Below are 21,000 nucleotides of genomic sequence, written 5' to 3'. Positions count from 1 at the left end.
TTCTCTCTCCTCTCCTAACCCTCCTCCTCACACTCTCCTCCTTCCTCTGGAGCAGCCTTCGGGAGTTCGCTCTAGAATCCCCTCCCCTGGAGGGGCCCTCGGGAACTCGCTCTAAACTTCCTTCCCGCAGCCCTTGGGAGCCCGCTCCAGTGTTCCTACCTCTCCACCCCCTTGAAGCAGCTTTCGGGAGCTCGCTCTAGGGCTCCGACTGATACCCCTTCCTCGTGCCATACCTGAACCTCCCCTCCATAGCCCCTCCCAGCATTGGGCACTACCTGCCAGCAGGAGATGTTCGGCGACGTGTGAGCGCACTACACTCAGGGGTCGGTCACCCCACCTCACACCACTCCAGCACTGAACGCTGTTGCCGGGACACGTCATGCTGCTCACCGACTTCATAGTCTCCGATCGCTGCGATGATGGAGTTCGAATGACGGCAGGTCTTCCGGAAGAAGGTGTGGGCAATCTGGTTGATCCGTTCTTGAGGGCTCGAAACATTCCCCAGGCGGTATAGCACGCGGACTGCAGTATGGAGTGGCCAGCCAAGAACGGTCCGCAGGCCATGATGGTACCTCGTCAAGGCAGGTCGTTTGCAGTAGGCAGGTAAATAGGCCCAAACAGCGGCGCTGTATAATAGGACCGGGAGAATCAAGATTTCCCAAAGCTGCAGACGGACATCTTGAGGTAGAGGACAGGCCAAAACGAGAAGCGGATGCACAGTCCTGAGAGCCGCGCGGGCCTTGGCAGCCATCGTAGTGATGTGGTGTGACCATAACAACGTAGCATCCAGATGAATGCCGAGGTACTTGACCATGGGCTGTCACACAAGCGGTTCTCAAAGAAGAGTAGGCGTGGCCAGGGGGATGGCGACGGTGCTTGTTAAGAAACATTACCGAAGACTTCGCCGCACTGGGTTGTACGCCCCACCGCTGAAAGTAGGTAAAAATCGACTGCAAACAGCATTGGATACGTGCCTGCAGCTCCTGGGCAGACTCCCCCGACAACAGGACAGCGGTATCATCAGCATAATGATAGACTTGTGTACCTGGAAAACTTGGGAGGTCAGCGACGTGTATTTCAAAGTGGACCATACATGTTGTAGAGAAAGCTTACAGCAATCGCTGGCTGTAGTTGTTATATGTACTTAGTTTTATTACATTTAATTTTTAATTTTTTTTTGACATGACGTCTAATAAATTGATGAACGCCGGCTGCACGCACGAAAAAGTGTCCCGTGACGCACATTGTCTCGTTACACTTTGTCCCGTTACACTCATTGTACGCTTGCGCCGCATCTATCTCTCTTCCACTCGATTGGAACAACCATCGATTTGACTTTTTCGAGGCACATTAAACTTGAAACACTCCGATTCGTTTCCTACTTTTCCTATCATCGTCCTATCCATAACAGAATAACAGAGATTGGAAGAAGTTAAATAGCAAACATGTATAAAAGTTTTAGTTAAAATAATCTGTTCGTTAAAGTAATAAACATATTTGAATAAATGAGTGCAAATAAATGTAAATTTATCAATTAAATTGTAGATTTCATTTCACTCCTTCTTTGTATCCATACAAAATAGTGATAGTTCAATAAAAATGATTCAATTTTGTTCATAAAAGTATGCAATCATTTCATCAATGTTTTGTTATGATGTTGTCACGTTGAACTATCGTCCGTAAACCAACATTACAGACAACCAATTTTATTTTAATTTCGGGCCTAAAATGTTTTTATTTATGTAGTGTAGTTAATAATATTGATACTAAATAAGTAAATAAATAAAACAATTTATTAGTTTAGGCAGTATTTGAAGTTGGCTTATAATGTTATTGTTTAAATAATACCCGTAAAAAAATAAAAAAAAAAATATTGTTTCTAGCGCGAGGCCTTTTGCAAGTTTTCGACCCACGTAGTTAATGTTAAATGCGTATGCAGATAATTTTTATTTTTTGCATTTTTGTCCTGATATATAAATTTATAAAAATCGTTAAATTGTAGTGTTAAGACTTAAAATTTGATAGTAAAGTTTTGTTCTTTGAAAATAGTTATGGTAAATGTTTTTGTGTAGAGAATATTTTTTAGTAACCAAAATGGGTTACTACTATATGTATTTTTTTTGCTAGTTTATATATACGTATGTAAGTTGACCGAGATAAAATTGTTTGTTTTTTAGGGCACTTGTGGTAGGGTTATTTTCGGCAATTAAATTGCATATATACGTTGAACAGAAGTCTAGGACCTGTAGAAATGTAAAGTCGTTCAATCCAGGAGAAAGATGCATAAATTCGTTTTAAGAAGTGCCTGCTCAATTGTAAGTTTTTAGCAGCCGCGTGTGCTTGGGGTAACCGTACACTTGTTGCAATGTGTAATAATATTAGATTTTAATGAGCGTAAGGTATGTTTAAGTAGGGCTACATTGTTTTATTTTTACATTTATTAATTATTTTATTTCCATAGAGAACACAAGCACAAGACACGTTACATCAGTTTCGGCGAAGCCACACTAAACCTTAGCCAAAAGGTAGGCAGCAGGGCTGCCATTCTAATATTCATGAACAACCTAGATAACCTACAAAAAAAGACCCAGACACATGGGTAAAAAAACCCAGATGCGTCTAAAATGCTATCGTTGTTAATGTTTGCGTACAAATTCAAAAATATAAAACAAAACTGATTTGAATATAAAACAATTAATTACCTTACAAGACTGAAAACGGTTATACAACCAATACAAGAAAATTACACTGCAGCAAAATGGCTATATAAATAATAATTTTTGGAACATTGGAGCAGCACTTATCAAAAAAATATACAAATATATACATGACAAAACAAACACCATCACTTTATTCTTTAAACCGGTAATTGTTTTTATAAAATTGCATCATGTACGTTAGTCTTTATTCAGAGTCTGATTCTACAAGACCGGTTTGAATGTTAATTGTTGCATTGGTTTTGTGTTCTTCAAGCCTCTTCAGATAACGCTGATGACATGAGCCGCTCATAACATCCTTTGGTAACTTGGGGTTAGGTTTCCAGGTGCTGCATGTTGCATCACTTCTTGCAATAGCTTGTTTGGCGAGTAATCTATTTTTTACGGATTCTTCTTTTAGACTATTGGTAGTTCTGTTATTAACATGATTTATTTGACAAAACACTCGTTCCACTGAAGCTGAAGAGTGGGGAAGAATGGTCAGGTTTGTCTTAAATTCAGACAGTAAACCGTTCTTTGACACATCCAAGCCATCTTTTATGTTCTTTAGGGTATACTATAGCAATACTCAGGAATGGTTCTTGAAGTGATGTTTAAATCTTTTGAAAGGCGGAACGATCGCCATTCATCATCCAGTTTGTTGAGTTGGTTTTCTGGTATAAGTGTAGGAAAACTTAGTGCTAAATGGCAAATGGAGGCTGGTGAAACTGTATTGTCATTGAGAGGAAATCTTTTTTTAATCTGCACACAGAGTTCAACAAGAAAATTCACACAATCGGTTTTGAACCGATTCGTAGGAATGGAATCATGCAAAGGTTCTTTGGCTAGATGTGCCATGGCCCTACCACCAAGATAAACACTGTCAACAGGTTTGTGAATACTTCTATCAGTTGGGTCTATTTCACTTAAACTATGAGCAAGGATAACTTCTTCTTTAACAAAACAACTCAAAATATCCATGTATATTCTGTTGAAATTCTTGAATGAAGAATGTGAAGCCTGAAACATTCAGACTGAAATTCAGTGTTCAAAGTATTTACCTGTGCAGTTTATACTGTACAAATAGCAGCATGGCAGTTTATACTGTACAAATAGTATTACATGTCCTGAATACTGCACACAAGACTGTTTACAACTGGCGTGGTACGCCAGACAACCAACATACCAAAACACACACACTACCAACCTAACACAACCACACTGTTCGGAACAACACACAATAGTTTCCAGACAATACACAACAGTTCCCTCCCTCCTAAAATGTTACATAGTCCTGCAGTTTGATGGGCTGTCTTCTCTGGCGCTCCGAGTGTCCACGCACTGCTGACGCAGCATTTGGCTCTGCTGGAAACCCTCTAAATGGAGAAGATTCACTGGCGCCAACTGGGCTGGGCTGCATAGCTGGCTGCTCTGCCGATGTTGGTGTCTCGGGTAGTTGAGTTGCTGTACCCAATTTCCCTGGAACACCACTGGCAGGTGAAGATTCACTGGAAGCGACTGGGCTGAGCAGCTCCCGGTCCTCCTGTTGTGACGAGGGAGCCGTGCGATGTCGTAATTGGTCAACATGCCTTCTATATTCATGGCCTTGTTCATCTCGCACTACAAAGATTCTGTTTCCTTCCCTGCCGAGTCATTCCGTGTGAAATCACCAAGTTGAGGTTGCTCGACTGTTTTTAAAAAAATTAATATTTTTACCACATATAACCTTATCAATGGGTAGTTCAAAACCATATTCATTTTATTTTTGTGTGCCACCATTTTCAGTAGAGGCTTGTATATCTTCCCAAGTGCGTGCTCTAACAGTGGTTTGCAGTGGTTTCAATAAAAGGTCATTGTTGACATTGTATTAAAGATAGAAGGTTCTGGTCTTCACTGAAGTAAAGTAAACATTGTATGGTTACCAAAAATGTCTAGAAATAAAGATATAATTTTGTTTAACCTTATGTGAAATGACCTTGAAATTTGTCAAAAATGTTATAAAAATTCCATTTTGAACATTTTTTTAAAGTGACTTGGAGTTGGAACCACAGGGCAAATATTTTTTTGCAATAAGTATGGATGGCAGACTTTCCAGAAAAAATGAGATAATGTGTGGGTTTAAACTCCTTCCTGGTTTTCTGTTGCATTAAACTTCTAAAATTTTCATTTTTTTGAGTTTTTCAAGGTCAAATATCTCAAAAGGGGGACCAGGTAAAATTTTTCTGTTTCCACTATTTAGTACACCTACTGGTACTTAACAAATTCTGCAAGTTTCATTTTGTGGTTCAAACAGGTGTAGAAGTTACAGGCTTTGAAACTTGGGTAAAAAGTTGCATTTTACGTAGAAAATAAAAATTAACAGTGGCTCATGTTCACATAGTCTTTTAGTGATTTTACCTTTAAGTTAAAACAATTTGTAGTGCTAATAATAAAAAACATAAAACTCACCCTATTACATTATCCAGATTTGCAAACCACAAAAAAAAATGTCAGCTGCAACAGATTTATTTTACAAGTTTGACCCGCAGTTTCTGAGAGAGTTCTATATTTTTCTCTTCAGTTATATTAAATGTTCTACCTGTTATAGTAGTGAACTCTGTAGGTTTCAAAATGTCTAGAACATTCTTCATCTCCACCCATAAAACATCATCTTTTGTTTTACTGAAGCTTGTAGATGGACCACCTGGTGTGTAGAAGACCACCTTGATATCACTGTTTTCTTGAGAAACCTCACAAACTCTACCAATATACCATCTGTTATCATAAACACACACAACAATGTCGTTTACTGAGATGTCACTAATGTTAAAAACACCAGTAGTGCCATCAATTGGATATTCTTTGTGTTTCGTATCAAACGATGCTGAAATGATGCTGTATTGTATTGTTGATGTGTTCTTCGGTTTAAAACAATGTTGATCTCTAGTGCTTAAAATTCTTTTAGCATTATCAAACCTGCTTTTTAAGTGAAGATCTGCCTCCTGAACTTCTCTTTCTCCCACAAACACAAAATTTATTCCTTTTATGTTTTCCACACAAAATTGAAACATACTCATTGGTGTTATGATATGGCCTTCTTTCGGTCGCTGTAAACTTGTCTTAGCCACCAGTCGCTTGACAGTTCCACCAATACCATCACAAGGCCCCTTTCCATGACTTGTTGCAAAGAAATGCCACTCTGCTTCTAATCCAAAATCTTCTTTATGCTTGCACAAGTTAGAAAAATTGAACCTGTTCTTGTATTGAGCAGCCGATCCATCAGAAAAATAGGCAACTCGATTCAAATTAGGAATAAGGGACTTAACAAAGTGTATCAACTTTGTTTGGAATGTGTACACAGCAACTGTGTTATGATTCATACAGTCACTTATAACACAAAGGCTCTTAGTACACAAATTCTTAGCATCATCTCTGTAGTACACACAGAAGGGATGAATTGTGGCCTGAGAATTCATCCAATGATAACTCTGGATCTCATCTTGGATGATAAATGTATAGTTTTCTGAGAAATCCAGAATTATTACACATTCATCACTTTGTAGATTCTCTTTCTTACTTTTCAGAAATTGTGATTGACTCTGCGAGATGAAATGGTGTTTCTTCAATGCCATTAGTTTACTAACAAATTTCTCTTTGAATTCAGCATGTGGTTCTACTATCGTTACAAGGTTGCAATGGTCTGCTACTATCCACTGACTGTATGTGATATCGTCATCATCACTGACACCCTGCAATAGTTCATCTACTTTCAGGTTTCCTACTTCAGGACAATTTGGGCACTCTCCAAACATACAATCTTCACTATTTAAATCACACACAATATTTTCAAGAAGGACCTTCCAGTCATCTGTTTTTACTGCCATAGTCATTAGTTTGAAATTTTGGTGAATTGAACATACACAAACAGAATGAGTGCCACTTGGGACGCAGAATACAGAATGTAGAAAACCCAACCTTTACAGATTGATGCTCTTCTCTAAACTTTTGGTATAGTTCTTTTAAATTACACAGAATTAAACGTTTTTGCTTTAGTTCTTTCTTCCCATCATCAAGACGAACCGATTTTGTATCCTTCATTCCAGGACAGATTCTACTAACTTCATCGTTTTCATAAAATTGAACAACGAGATCTCTAGTTTCTTGAGGCAATTCTTTCCCTTTTTTCTTAGATGTGAGCTGTGGAATAACACCACGTTCCTTAACAATTTCACGTGTTCTTCTAACCAGATATTCGCTTACATCTAACTCATGTGCAGTTCTTTTCATTGACCAGCTTTTTGGCACTACACTAATGACTTGTATTTTCTCATTGTTGGATGTACAGGTCTTAATTCTTTTCTTGAGATTTTCAATATGAATTTCCATGTCTTTTATTGCAGTATCAGCTATTTCTTCATCATCCTCATCTTGAGACTCACAGGTGATGGTAAAAGTGTCGCTTAATTTTTTCTTAATTGCACAAGAAAATTTGCTCACAGTTCGTCTAACTTCTAGATGTTTTTTTGTATCACTAAGTTTAATAATTTTAGTTGGGGAAACTCCTAAAGCAGAGCCAGCTTGATTGATAGACTCTACAACAATTTCAGGTGCGGTGAATAGTTCTTCGTTATCACAGTTGCTAGTACTAGTACCTAAATTCCCCTCAACATTACTTGAAAGTTTTTTATGACAAGAGCAACAAACAGATTTGCCAGGAATCAGTGATGGCCATCTTTCAGACAACTCTACAGTTATTTCCCTTAACTGTTTTTTGATAACTTTTTTATGGTATGAAAATGGATCGCAACACGAATTTCCAAAAAGATGATTATACTTGTCCAGATATTTTTTTTCGTGGAAAGTACACACATTAACAATGTTATGTAACTTACTTCTTTTCTTAAGAAGGTCAATTTGCGATTTAGTGAAGTCTGATGATAATTTTAGGTAATACTTGCCATATGAATCATTTTCACAATCTTCATGTGTAAAAGTACCCAAAGAACACTCCATACTTCTGGTAGATAGTTCTACGTAGTCACTTTGAGACAGAAACTGCAGGTAACAACTAAGTAGCTCACTTCAATGCAGAATTGTAACACATACCAGCAATACTTGTGTGGAGCCAAATAAACAATATTAGAGTAGACAGCACATACAAAACCACAGAACACAAACACATCTTTACTCCTTGGCAGCAGACACAAGACTAAAGTGGTTGGCTGCAATGCACATATATTCAACTTGTCACAACTTGCTCTTTGGATGGTTACATCAGGTTTGCTTGTCACAACTTGTCCATTCATGCCTCCTTACAAAATGATTTATTTTTAACTTTCCATATGTTACAACTCAAAGCCTTATATTATATTTGCACTTCATAAGAAATAAAATAAACATTAATAACTGTTACACAATTTGATTACAGTCAAGTAATTAGAGCTAAAATATTACAACTTTTTACCTAAGTTTCAAAGCCTTTAACTTCTACACCTGTTTGAACCACAAAATGAAACTTGCAGAATTTGTTAAGTACCAGTAGGTGTACTAAATAGTGGAAACAGAAAAATTTTACCTGGTCCCCCTTTTGAGATATTTGACCTTGAAAAACTCAAAAAATGAAAATTTTAGAAGTTTAATGCAACAGAAAACCAGGAAGGAGTTTAAACCCACACATTATCTCATTTTTTCTGGAAAGTCTGCCATTCATACTTATTGCAAAAAAATATTTGCCCTGTGGTTCCAACTCCAAGTCACTTTAAAAAAATGTTCAAAATGAAATTTTTATAAAAATTTTGACAAATTTCAAGGTCATTTCACATAAGGTTAAAAAAAATTATATCTTTATTTCTAGACATTTTTGGTAACCATACAATGTTTACTTTACTTCAGTGAAGACCAGAACCTTCTATCTTTAATACAATGTCAACAATGACCTTTTATTGAAACCACTGCAAACCACTGTTAGAGCACGCACTTGGGAAGATAAACAAGCCTCTACTGAAAATGGTGGCACACAAAAATAAAATGAATATGGTTTTGAACTACCCATTGATAAGGTTATATGTGGTAAAAAAATTATTTTTTTTAAAAATAGTCGAGCAACTATTTAATTAAACATTTGGTGATTTCACACGGAATGACCCTGCCTGTGATCCATCCCACTAACCACCTGTGCCCGGCTGTGTAATTTCGAAACCACACCTCATCACCTGAGTTGAACTGTCTACTTTTCTGGGTGATAACAGCATTTGACCACTGATGGTCATCTACCCATGAAGATGGGTGAAGTTTGGTCAAGGCAGTCTGTAATGACCTGTTCATTAACAGTTCGGCAGGTGTTTTGGTTGCTTCTGCGCTAGGCGTTGTCCGCAATGACAACAAAATGTGCGCCACCCGTGTTTTCCAGTTATCCTGTGTAATCTTCCTAAGCTTTTGCTTAACAGTCTGTACCATTCGCTCCGCTAAGCCATTACTGGACGGATGGTAGGGGGGAGAAAACAACATTTTGACACCATTATTCGCCAGAAACTGTTGCAACTCCTGTGAGCGGAATGCTGTTCCATTATCTGCCACTAGCACATCTGGAAGCCCGTGACAGCTAAATATGTCACGTAGTTCCTGTACGACCACATTGGCTGACATATTTGTGGCCCGTCGCACCTCCGGCCATTTTGAGAATGCATCGACCACATCAAGGAACTGCATTCCTTGGAATGGCCCCGCAAAATCCATATGTACCCTGCTCCATGGCTTCCCTGTTGGCAGCCAAGGCCCCTCTACCTTCGGTGGGTTATTTCCACACCTCTGACACCCTTCGCAACCACCGACTGCCTCCTCAATCTGTGCATCTAATTTAGGCCACCAAAAATAGCTTCGTGCTACTGCCTTCATCCGGACCACCCCATTGTGATTCGCGTGAAGTATGGCCATCATGTCCGGTCGTAACTTGAGGGGTATAACTACTCTGTTGCCCCATAGCAGACAATCCTTGTGAACCGACAATTCGTCCCGCCTCACATAGTAGGGTTGCAATTCGGGCGCGCATTTACCTGGCCATCCCATCTTGACAAACTGTATCACGGCAGATAAAACTGAATCCTTTTCTGTTTCTCTTGCTATAGCCCCGGGCTCCAGGATCAGACAAGGTGAATCTTGCAGCATCAGCACCCATGTATCTTACTCCAACAGCAGAACTTCTGGGGTGTTTGGCACTCGGACCTCTGGGACCTGGACTGGCAATCTACTTAATGCATCCGCATGACCGATTTGAGATCCTGGCCGATATTCAAGCTCGTATTCAAACATGGCCAACTGTAAACTCCACCGCAACAACCTTGAAGACAGAGACTCGGGAATGGCCTTCGTTGGATGCAGTAACCGAAGCAAGGGCTTGTGATCCGTTACAATCTTGAATGGTCTGCCAATAAGGTATTGCTTGAACTTTGTTACTCTGAACATTACAGCTAAAGCTTCCTTATCAAGTTGTGCATAATTTCGTTCACTTCTCTGCAATGTCCTGGATCCAAATGCTATGGGTGCCTCGGAGCCATCTTCCATCTGGTGTGCCAATACTGCTCCAACTCCATAGTCCGAGGCATCTCATGTCACAATCACCGGTTTATCCAAGTCATTGTGTACCAACACTTGGTCAGACTGCAAAAGCTGTTTCGCCTTCTCAAAGGCTTCCACATGTCTCTCTGTCCATTTCCAACTTGCAGCATCATCCAGTAACCGATGTAGCGGTTCCAAAACTTCAGTTCGACCTTTCAAGAACCTGTCATAGATGTTTAGCAGCCCCAAGAAAGCTTGTAGTTCTTTCTTGTTCTGTGGCACTGGTGCCTTATGTATGGCTTCTACTTTGCTTAGAAGGGGGTGGACCCCATTGCCATCCACCAGATGACCCAAGAAGGTAACTGCATTCACCGCAAACTGACACTTTGACCTTTTTAGTACCAACCCTGCATTTTCTTGTCTCCTCAGCACTTCCTCAACACGTACCATCAATTCCTGTTCGTCCCTACCACTGATCAAAATATTGTCCAACAATACCACTGTACCAGTGACTCCGGCTAGCAACATTTCCATTAGCCGCTGGAAGATGGCGGGGCCACTACTGACCCCAAAAGGCAGTCGCCGTACCCGAAACAACCCCTTCATGGTGTTAACCGTTAGTAACTCTGCCGTCACTTCGTCCACCGTCACTTGCAAATAAGCCTCCTCAAGGTCAAATTTCGTAAAAATCTGTCCACCTTCCAGCATTGCAAAAGCTTCGTTGATAGTAGGCAAGGGATAAACTTCCGCTAATGCAACATTGTTCACTGTGCTCTTATAGTCCCCGCACAACCTCACTGATCCATCACGTTTCACTATAGGCACCAATGGAGTTGCCCATCTGGAAAAAGCTACTGGTTCATACACACCCCGTTCCACCAGTCTATCAATCTCACAGCGAACCTTTTCCCTTAGTTCAAACGCTACCGATCGGCACTTCCTGAACACAGGTTGACTGTCGGGTTTTACCGCTAGTGACACTTTTGGTCCTCTGTACGTCCCAAGTTCATCTGTCCTGAACACTAAGGGGTATTGCTTCAACATAATATCTAACATGTTGTCATTGCAGCACACCCCAACACGATTAACCCCAACTAGTGTTATGCCTAGTGGCTCTAGCCACGAACGGCCCAACAAACTAGGGCCCTTACCTTGTACTACCAACAGTTCCAGAGGTATACTTTTCCTGGCCTTGAACTGCACCTCCACCTGTTTAGTGCCCAACACCTCCAGTGGTTCTTCCGACCAAGTACGTAGCACTAAATTACCCTTCATCAGGGGCGGCTCTTCTGGCCATAACCGTTTGAAAGTCTGTCTACTAATAATATAGTAACCTGCTCCTGTGTCAACTTCCATGGTGATTGGTTTCCCATCCAACCTAACCTCCACACACAGTGGACCACGCCTGCTTTTATCACTCATATTATACAAGGTGTACTCACCCTCATCTGGGTCAGATGTCTCCCCATACACATGTTGTACCTGGTGTGCCTCCTTCCGTGTCGCGCCCGTTACCACAGCTCGAGGTGGCACTTGACTCTTCTTTCAATGTGACCCCGGTTATTACAAAATCTACAGACCGTAGAGGTGTGCCAGCATTTATCGGCAGAATGACTGCCATTACAACGCCAACAAGTTCGGTTCTGGGGTAACTGTGCGCCCTGCTGAGCTTTACTCCCTCCTAGTGTCTTCACTGCTGTGCTCGCTGTGACCTTCCATACATCACCAGACGATTCCGGAATATCTTTGCCTCTCAACTCGACCAGGTCCCGCCCGGTGGCCTCCGCTGCCGTCGCAATGTCTACTGCATCCTTGGCCAACAACGCCCGTTGTACCACGCAATCTTTAACCCCGCAGACCAAACGATCGCGCAACATGCGTTCGAGATTCGGAAAATTGCAGTGAACGCTTAATCTGCGCAGCTCAGCCACATAAACAGCAATAGATTCCCCGTCGGTTTGGTCCCGCTTCAAAAACTTATACGTCTCTACAATTTCACTGGCTTTAGGTTCAAAATGGTCCGTAAGCTTGCTGAGAACATCGTTAAGTGATGTAGCATCCGTAGACGTTGGTGCTAGTAACGATTTCACCCAATTGTAAGTTTCAGCACCACACACGGTAAAAAATACAGCACGTTTCGTAACATCATCGTTAATTTTGTTTGCTACAAAATAAAACTGTAGCCTTTCGCGGTACGATCTCCACGATTCCCGACCCACATCAAACTCTCCAATTGAGCCAATTAATGCCATTTTCCCATTTCCCTGCGGCAATTAGCTGGAATACTTAATCCTCGTCGCCACTATTACATCTCCTGTTTACTACACACAAGACTGTTTACAACTGGCGTGGTACGCCAGACAACCAACATACCAAAACACACACACTACCAACCTAACACAACCACACTTTTAGGAACAACACACAACAGTTTCCAGACAATACACAACAAATAGCATGTGCTTTGTTCCACAGTTCATTAAGCTGTCATTTTTTTTTGCCCACTTTACTGCTTTATCTTCCATCGGTAATAATTACTCATTTCAGGGTTAAAGAAGAAAAAAAAAACTTTGAAATTCATATAATTTTTACTCCTTTGTAAGACAATTTGTACTGTTATTGGGTTGGGCCGTCTTTAGCTGGACCTATATGTCTAGTGATTAGGTCTCGTTCCTGGCCTTGTAATACCGGGTGTCTATAAGGCTCCTCCTTCATGGGCTAATTTATGTGTTGTTACAGCCGGCAGACGGAGACATCTGTGTGAAGCAGGAACCGAGTGAGCTGAGTTTCCCACCTATCAAGGAGGAGTTGGATGAAGAAGTGAGTAGAGACTGGCGCGAACGTGATGTGAACCACAGAAGGTTTCAGATTTATTCCGATATTCTGATACAAGTTCCAATAATTAATCATTTTCTGATCTTACACTAGATAACCAATATTTTTAATGGTAAAATAACTATTTGGTCACTAAGTGCATTGAAAAATCTGAAGCAAGCTTAACGTAAAGACCTATGAATGTCTAATTGCAACATTTAATTTTTTTTTCTGTTGAAAACTATCAAGCAGAAAGTGTACAGGACTGCACATACATCAGGTAAATATTTTTTATTTATTTACCATTTGTAACATGCATATCAACACCTTAAAAAGGTTACAAGGCTATGCATGACCTACATTTACAAAAAAAAAACATACATAATTGTTATGTACTGTCAGTTTGGTTGGTAAGGCTGAGAGTGTTGTGTTGTCTATGGTTCGTTAGTCAGCAGCTGGCATAATGGCGGACAGTTCGTCAGATAACCTGTGTAACCAATGTATTGCGTAATGCACACACAGTGTGTGTAACGGGTACATAAAAGTGGCGACAAGGATTTTTCTGGAAAAGGTGATGATAGAAGTTTTATCATTGTTAAGATAAACCAAGTTAGTTTTGCACCAATTGACAATTTCTGTAATATCACACGGGAGAAGGTAGCTATCATGTTAAGAAGATATTTTTCTATAAATTTTAAAATCATCGGCAAAGAGTGTGCAGGTGGAATTCTTTAAGCGGATAAGGAGCTGCCTTGAGTGATGCCAGAAGTAGTAAAGTGAAAAACCTGAGTGTATATTCTGTATTGTAACTTAAAAGTTCATGTTGCTTAGCTAACTAGTTAACCAGGTTATGTATTTATCATTTTGAACAAATTTGGAACATTTTGTAAGTAGAATTCGATGATTGATGTGACGGTGTCGAAAGCTTTAGCTAAGTCTGCAGCCTTAAACAGGCAACAAACAAAATTATACAATTAATAAATTTGAATAAAACCCAGCTAAATGGGTCATGGCAGAAAGTAAAACCTGTTGTGAAATTTCGTGAACAAGGAACGGAAACGTAAAACACGACCAAGTATACAAAAATAATTATACAATTTATTGTTTATAATCAATATGAAACTGCATTAACCTTTCACATTTATGATGCATCTAGAGATTCAAGTCATCGTATTCGAGACTACTATTCGACACATAATCATAACAAATATTCGCATAGTATTACAATAAATATAAAAGTTTATATATAATAATAATCCCGCTCGTGAGGACAATATCAAGCCATAGGCAACGTATACAAATATAAATCAAGAGGTTAACGCCTAACGAGACCCCTACATTACTATACAAAGCAAGCCAAATTTAATAAACTAACTCATAAAAACAACACAATTTATGACACAGAATCGAGTGGGTCAAGCTAACTGCTCCTCGCGAGGAGATTCAGGGTGCTCGTGCTCATGGTCTGTCCGATCCAATGGCCATAGCCAAGTGATAAAATAGAGCAACTATTTACGGCCAACAACAATTAATAAAACGTACATTCTTGTACAAGCAGGGCCAGTCAATCTAATTGATACTTAAGGCAACAATAAGAATGTGAATTTTAATTCTGGGGGTGTCGCGCCATGGTTCGGGTATCGCGCAGCAGTCGTACATCAAACAGAAAATTAACATCAAAGCAAACGAAGCAGACACAGGAAACCAAAACCAAATTTTCTAAAAGTGGCGGCCGAAATAGGATTTAGAATATAAAACCCTAACCTCAGGAGAAGTTAAGCTACCTAAACAACAAGAGCATGGCCACTTCACACTAATTTAAAGTTACGACTGCTTGAGCATACATACCAAAACCATGTCGCGACACCTCCAGACCGGAACAGACCCGAGGCCACAGGGGGCCCACCAATTTATAAATCCAGTGACGTCACGGTAATCGGCAAAGGGGAGGAAGGAAGGGGAAGGCGGCGGCAGTGTGGGAGGGGGAAAGGAAGGGAGGCCGTCGGCGGCGCGCGGTTTGAAGTGGCATCCACTTCAAGTCGAAGTAACAAAGTCTACTTGACCACGTGTCATTACTTCTGAATAAATGGGATTGAGAAAGGAGACTAGATTTGTCATGGCTGTTTTACCGATTCTGAAACCGTGATGTGAATCAGAAAATCTGTTTTTTAAGTTGAAATCCAGATGTTTAAAAATGTTTTTGTCAAAGACTTTGGTGAACTGTTTTGTAGAGAAATAGACATGTAATTTGAAACATTTAATATGCTACTTTGTATAGGTAAGCATACACTCTATGTACCATACATATTTTCGTACTTAAATTAGAAATTTATAATAACATGACATTTAAGATTAATAATATTACCAAAAATATCATAAAACACACGGAAAGTGTACTAACGCTAAAGTTATATTTTTCAAAGAAAAAAGATACAGTAAGGTTTCTCAAAAAAATTTAAAAGCATTTTCAGTACATCTACACATATATACATACGAGGTTAATTCACTATTAAATATAATGTTAAATTACCAGATTTAAATTACTACAATACAGGTTGTGAACAAGAGATAAAATCAGTAATAACAAAGAAGTACAAAAAGAAACAATTTACTCCATGAAAAAATCTGAAATTTTGTTTTGTTTTAATTACTGGCTGCTCAGTTTCTCTGTTTTTTGTGTACATGATTCAACTGGTCAAACAAACTGTCTGGACAGTTGAACCCAGAAAAGTAATTCCTCAAAACAGAAATACTTCTAGAGCTTCATGCTTGTGAGGCATAGGGATTTCTTCATCTTCATCTTCATAACCGTCACCATCATCTCCATCAGGTTGCTTTTCCGTCATGTGCGAACTAAACTGTCGATATCATCAAGAGATTGTTCTTTGTAGTTTGCACATGACTGTCAATGTTGACAAAGTTGCTGAACAAACTGTCTGACTGAATTTTCTTACAGACTCCTCCTTCTACATTGTCACTTGGTTTACTATCCTCTTTTGTACACACTGTTCCTGAACTTGGAAAACCTGCTTTTCTGAAACAATTTGAAATTGTTGTTGATGTAACTTATTTCCATGCATAGGCATTTTCATGAACTGCATCCAGAACAGTGATTGTTTTTTTCTTGGGGAATTTTGCCAGCATCCAAGAGATTCATGATTTTTTGGATAAATCTAATCCTGTACTTCATCTTAAAAGCATGCATGATGCCTAAGTCCAAAGGCTGAAGCTCACTGGTGCAGTTGGCAGGGAAAAAATCAAACTTTATATTCCTTAACCCTTAATAGGGCGCGCTATGTTTTGTGACATGTCGTCGCCTGAGAATTGGAGTGTTCTATGTCCATTGAAGTTAGAACTGAGATATAAGCATTTGAAAGTTCAAACAACTATGAATATCATGACATAGAACAAAATAATATTGGTCTTAAATTAAGAACAAACATTTTTATGTGCGTAGACGTGTGTGGATGTAGTACAAATGAATACTAATATTAATTTCGTGTCCATAGCATGAAAAACCTAGAAAGTGGACATAGAACACTCCAATACTCAGGCGGCGATGTGTAGTCGCACACGGTCATTATGACCAGGTATTAAAAAAAAATTCTGATAAAAATTATAACATTTTACTTAGCTTGTTCTGAGACACTCAATACAAGAAAAAATAGTTTTGACATTGTTTTAATGTAATAATAGTGATTATTTCTTATATAATTGTAATGTAAAAAATATATGACATTATTGTAAATACATTAAAATATTGTCAACATGTTGCTTTTCATCTCACACTGGATAACATCAAATTCAAAATGTAAGTTTTCCTTAGTATCTATTAACCTCCATGCACCGTGCATAACACACAATTGGTTGATAATATAATATTATTGTCACGTTATTTTATATTTTTTCTGACACATAAGAAATTCTAATTTTTTCCACATATAATTACAAAAAACATACGCAAAATATACAGTGTAACATAACACTTGCCTGCCTACAAGTCCATGTCCTCGTCACTCTGAACCTCTTTTGTTGAGCAGCTGGTGCAGGTTGTAACAGTGTGTTCTCTACAGATGTAGCTGTTGCATTCCACACAACATGTGCTGGTTTTTCGATTCTTCTTCCATGAACAGAAAGCACATCATTCGGGAGCATTTTTTGCAGCAGCCACAGTTGGTTCAGGGATTCCTGCCAGTTGCCTTACCTTCATCTATAGCTGTCGAGGAATACTTTTTACTGCAGCACCTACTTTCAAGTGGTCAACACAGAGCTCATTTGACAGTTTTTTCAAATATTCTCGGCGGCTCATGTTGTTTTGGGTGTTGGCTTGCAATACGAGCTGTTGATGCCAGCAATGTTCAACAGAGTGAAAAAAATAGTTAGCGGCCAACGGCAACTTCTCCTTGCAACAGAGTAGGTGGCTTTCAGCTCGTCAACAGTGTCCACGCCTCCTTTCGTGGCATTGTAGAAGGTGAGAATCTCAGGCTTGCATGCGTTACCCGTTTCTTCGTCAATTGTGTCGGAATGGTGCATTGTAGATAGAAGAAGCACAACTTTGTTCTTCTTCGGCATATGAGAAAGTAAAGAGCAGTCTTTCCCAAAAGGAAACACTCTGCTAGGAGCCAATCGCAATTTAGTTTGCAAGAAGTTGGGTGGTATCTCCCTTTTATTTTTACGAATGGTACCAACTGTGCCGTGTATTAGGGATTTAGGCACGTTTTATTTAAAATTTTGTAATCTTAAATATTTTTGGAAATATTTTTTTTCTCATCTTATTTTCTTTACGGCCAGGCCCTCAGCCTCTGTTCTCAGAGGCGAGCTGTTTTTCTTTCCCAGCCTCATGCTAGGCTAGCATTCTGGCTAATATTTCTCCCGCCTCCAGGCACGTCGAGGGCCGGTAACTTTATTTCTTCGCGTGACCACTTTTGCCTAGAGCAGCTTGTGAAGCAGTGCTGAGCCCTGCTAACTCTGTCACGAATCGGTATAAGGTTCACTAGCAGCAAGACACGACAGGAGGATCCCGTGGGCCTTGCGTCCCACAGACCATGCGTTTTTTGTAGCCATCCCCCTCCTGCTCACCCACCCTTTCTTCTCAGAAGTGAAGCTAGGAGCGACGACCGATCGGGTACGTTAACCGAAGTCAAGGCCATCTCAGGCTTGACAGCCGCAGTTACGATTCTGGACTTTAACGACACCTAGCGACGGCTGTGGTCACTAACGCCACTTGTGGGCGTCGGCAGCGCCGACACCAGCGCTCGCGCGGAGGTAACGACAACCTCTCTCCCCCTTATGTCTCAGGCCGCTAGGTGGCACCTCTGGTTACTCCATTACCCCCTAGCTTGACACTCTCGTTGGTCACTAGTCGATTTATTAGTACTTCTTCTCGCCACCAAAAGATAGCGCCTCAGTCGCGCAGTCACTCCAGTAAGATCTAATTTTTTTTTATGCCGGACACCTTCGGGTGGACTCGGTAATTTTCGGCTCAGAGCCTACCCCCCCCCCCCCCCCCCCCTCCATTCTCTAGAGATCCCGCGCTTATGATATTCTGGTGATATCCCGCTCTGAACTTACTTCGGTGCGCGCCTCCTGACTGACTGGTACCGTTTGTATCTGCGATCTTCGGTGAATCATCGACATCGCATCGTATATTATGTAGTCTTCTCAGACTAGAGGGATGGAGTCCCTAGCTAAAATTATTAACCAGTCAGTAATTTAGTTGAAAGTAGAGAAACTTAGTATTTTTTTATATTTTTTTAAAAATTAAATCATGATGACTCCCGTGGCTACCGCGAATCGTGGTTCGAGTTTTCGGAGACGAGACGCCCTCTCCTGAGCGCCAGGACCAACACCCTGTTTTGGTAAGTCTTGACGTCATCCCCCCCTTTATTTCCCTCTATTGGCCTTTTGCGCCATTTAAGTATACTGTCTGGAAACAGGTCTAATTCTTTGGAATTTGGACTTCTGTTTCAGACAGGGTTCCAAGTTTGGGGCAGCCAAAATCCTCTGCCAGGACCCACTGGAGTCGGTTCCTGAGCAGAATCCACCATCTTTAGACCTACTACCTCGATCACCGTCTACCTACAGCCCCGGGTGATACCCGCATAATTCTATTATTCTATTCACGAACTCAAAAAAAAAATAGTGTAACCCAGTTAAGACAGCGGACAGTAAAAGCAGTTCGAGGAGACGAAATTTATATAATGTTTTGCAAGGACTATATGTACAACCTGTAAAGTTCAATATGTTAATTTCATTAATGTTTTTAAATATTGTAATTTTTGTTAAGAATTCAGGGCCGGCCCGATAGTAAATAAGTTCAATTAATATAATAAGAGTAATTGTAAGGAATTTAAGTAAGATCACTTATCAATGAAAAACAGATGTTACTAAGGAAAATTTAATCTATAAAAAAAAAGAAAGAACAATGTTTAATAAAATAAGGAAGTCTATAGACGTAACAGTTGTTTTTATTTATTTAATATATAATAACGATCCTTTTCCTCCCAAGTGTTCGTAGGGAGTCTCTAAATTTTCTTTGTTTACTCCTAGTGTCGCCTCGGATGTTGACTTTGATAGCTATTAATTGAGGGCCCCAGTATTCAGAGTTTCCAAATCTTTTTATCTAATTACTTAATTATTCTTTAAGACACTTGGGGTATTACACAACCAAAGACATCTTGTGATTCTTGATGAGATTAAGAGCAAGTGGAACGGAAGTGAACCAATTGTCTGTAGTAATATTCCGCCCACTTCCGGAAATTGGGGCTACCATCCTTTCCACAATCTTGTGCACACTGTTTTCTACCTTGAATGGACCATCCAGCTGAGTACCTGCATAAATCTCCATGTTGAGAGTGTAGTGCACTCTAGAATCTCTAAGGGCAAAAATTTTAATCCCATATTTTGCAGGCTTGTTTTTTATATATTGCCGGAAACTACAACAAGCTCGGAATGATTCCAACATTTGATCCATTGTAGCGTACTCGCCAATGGTGTAGTGTTGCGCACTTGGACTTACAAATTCATCAAATAGCTTTCTAACAGGAGCCAATTTGTCTCGTGCTTTTCGTTCTGCCCTGTCATTCAGATCGTCAAAATGCAGAGCACGCAATAAAAAAAAAATTTTCTTTATAGATTATGTTGCGCCAAACTTATCTACACCTGTACCATCACTTGCCCATAAGTCAGACACATTCAAGTGAGCTTCTCTCAGTACACCTGCCAAATAAAGCAGCCCTAAAAAAGAGCCTTCATTTCATTTATGTTTGTGACCAATGCATCTCTTTCACATTAGTTTTGGCGAAACTTTGCTATGCAAGTGTTAGTAAAGTTCACTATTTCGTCAATTATAGAATCTGGAAAAAACAGACTCCAGCACTCAAGAACAGTTTGTGTATTCCGTGTTAATCCCTTCACACCTGGAAAATGTGTAATGATATTTTGTTTCCTCGCCCAAACTTTTTGTCTTGGTTGATGTATATTCCACTTTGTAGTATTGTCTTTACCTAGGTAAATGGTATTCTGTTGGATTTCTTGTTCATTATCACTTTCACTGCCTGAAGTTTCGGTGTCTGTATTGTGATCACGGTAGTTTAGACAGTCTTCATCTTCAGAGGCATTTCCACCGACATCGTCTTCGTCACATTCGTTGAAAACATATGTTAAAAGTTGTCTAATTCTTTCTTGTTCTCTATTACTTACAGTGTCGTCACTCCAATTACTAAACATTATGAAAAATTCACTTAAAGTGCTGAGAACTGCAATCTATGGCAGCATAAAAATGTTCCATCAAAGGTCGCGCACGGTGTTATTTTCCGGTATACACAATAAAATGAAACTTTAAAGGTCGCACACGGTCATAATGAACAGCTGAAACATTTCATGCATTCACTTTGAATGAAAGTGAGAACGCAACTGGCAGACAATGCCAGATTTGTAATACTAGAACCCTATGATG

The 21,000-nt window shown here is 39.8% G+C and overlaps 1 protein-coding gene across 10 annotated transcripts in view; it reads left to right on the top strand.

Annotated features, from left to right (window-relative positions):
* The first annotated feature begins 1,946 nt into the window (after positions 1–1,946).
* The window catches only part of LOC134536607 (oocyte zinc finger protein XlCOF6-like), a 230,691-nt gene continuing 211,637 nt past the window's right edge, over positions 1,947–21,000 (top strand). For 7 of the 10 annotated variants that reach the window (XR_010075821.1, XM_063376397.1, XM_063376395.1 and 4 more), the window contains exons 1-2: positions 2,149–2,315; positions 12,969–13,049. Coding sequence is in view for 9 of the 10 variants with exons in the window: in XM_063376397.1 (XP_063232467.1) it covers positions 2,280–2,315; positions 12,969–13,049 (117 nt within the window). In the remaining variant the exon portion in view is untranslated. Of the gene's footprint in view, positions 2,055–2,107; positions 2,316–12,968; positions 13,050–21,000 lie in introns of those variants that run through there. The other 3 variants (XM_063376387.1, XM_063376388.1, XM_063376386.1) reach the window with 3 other exon arrangements.

The sequence above is a fragment of the Bacillus rossius genome, chromosome 11, assembly GCF_032445375.1.
Source record: "Bacillus rossius redtenbacheri isolate Brsri chromosome 11, Brsri_v3, whole genome shotgun sequence".
NCBI lineage: Eukaryota > Metazoa > Arthropoda > Insecta > Phasmatodea > Bacillidae > Bacillus > Bacillus rossius.
This window is presented reverse-complemented; position numbering and strand designations above follow the sequence as displayed.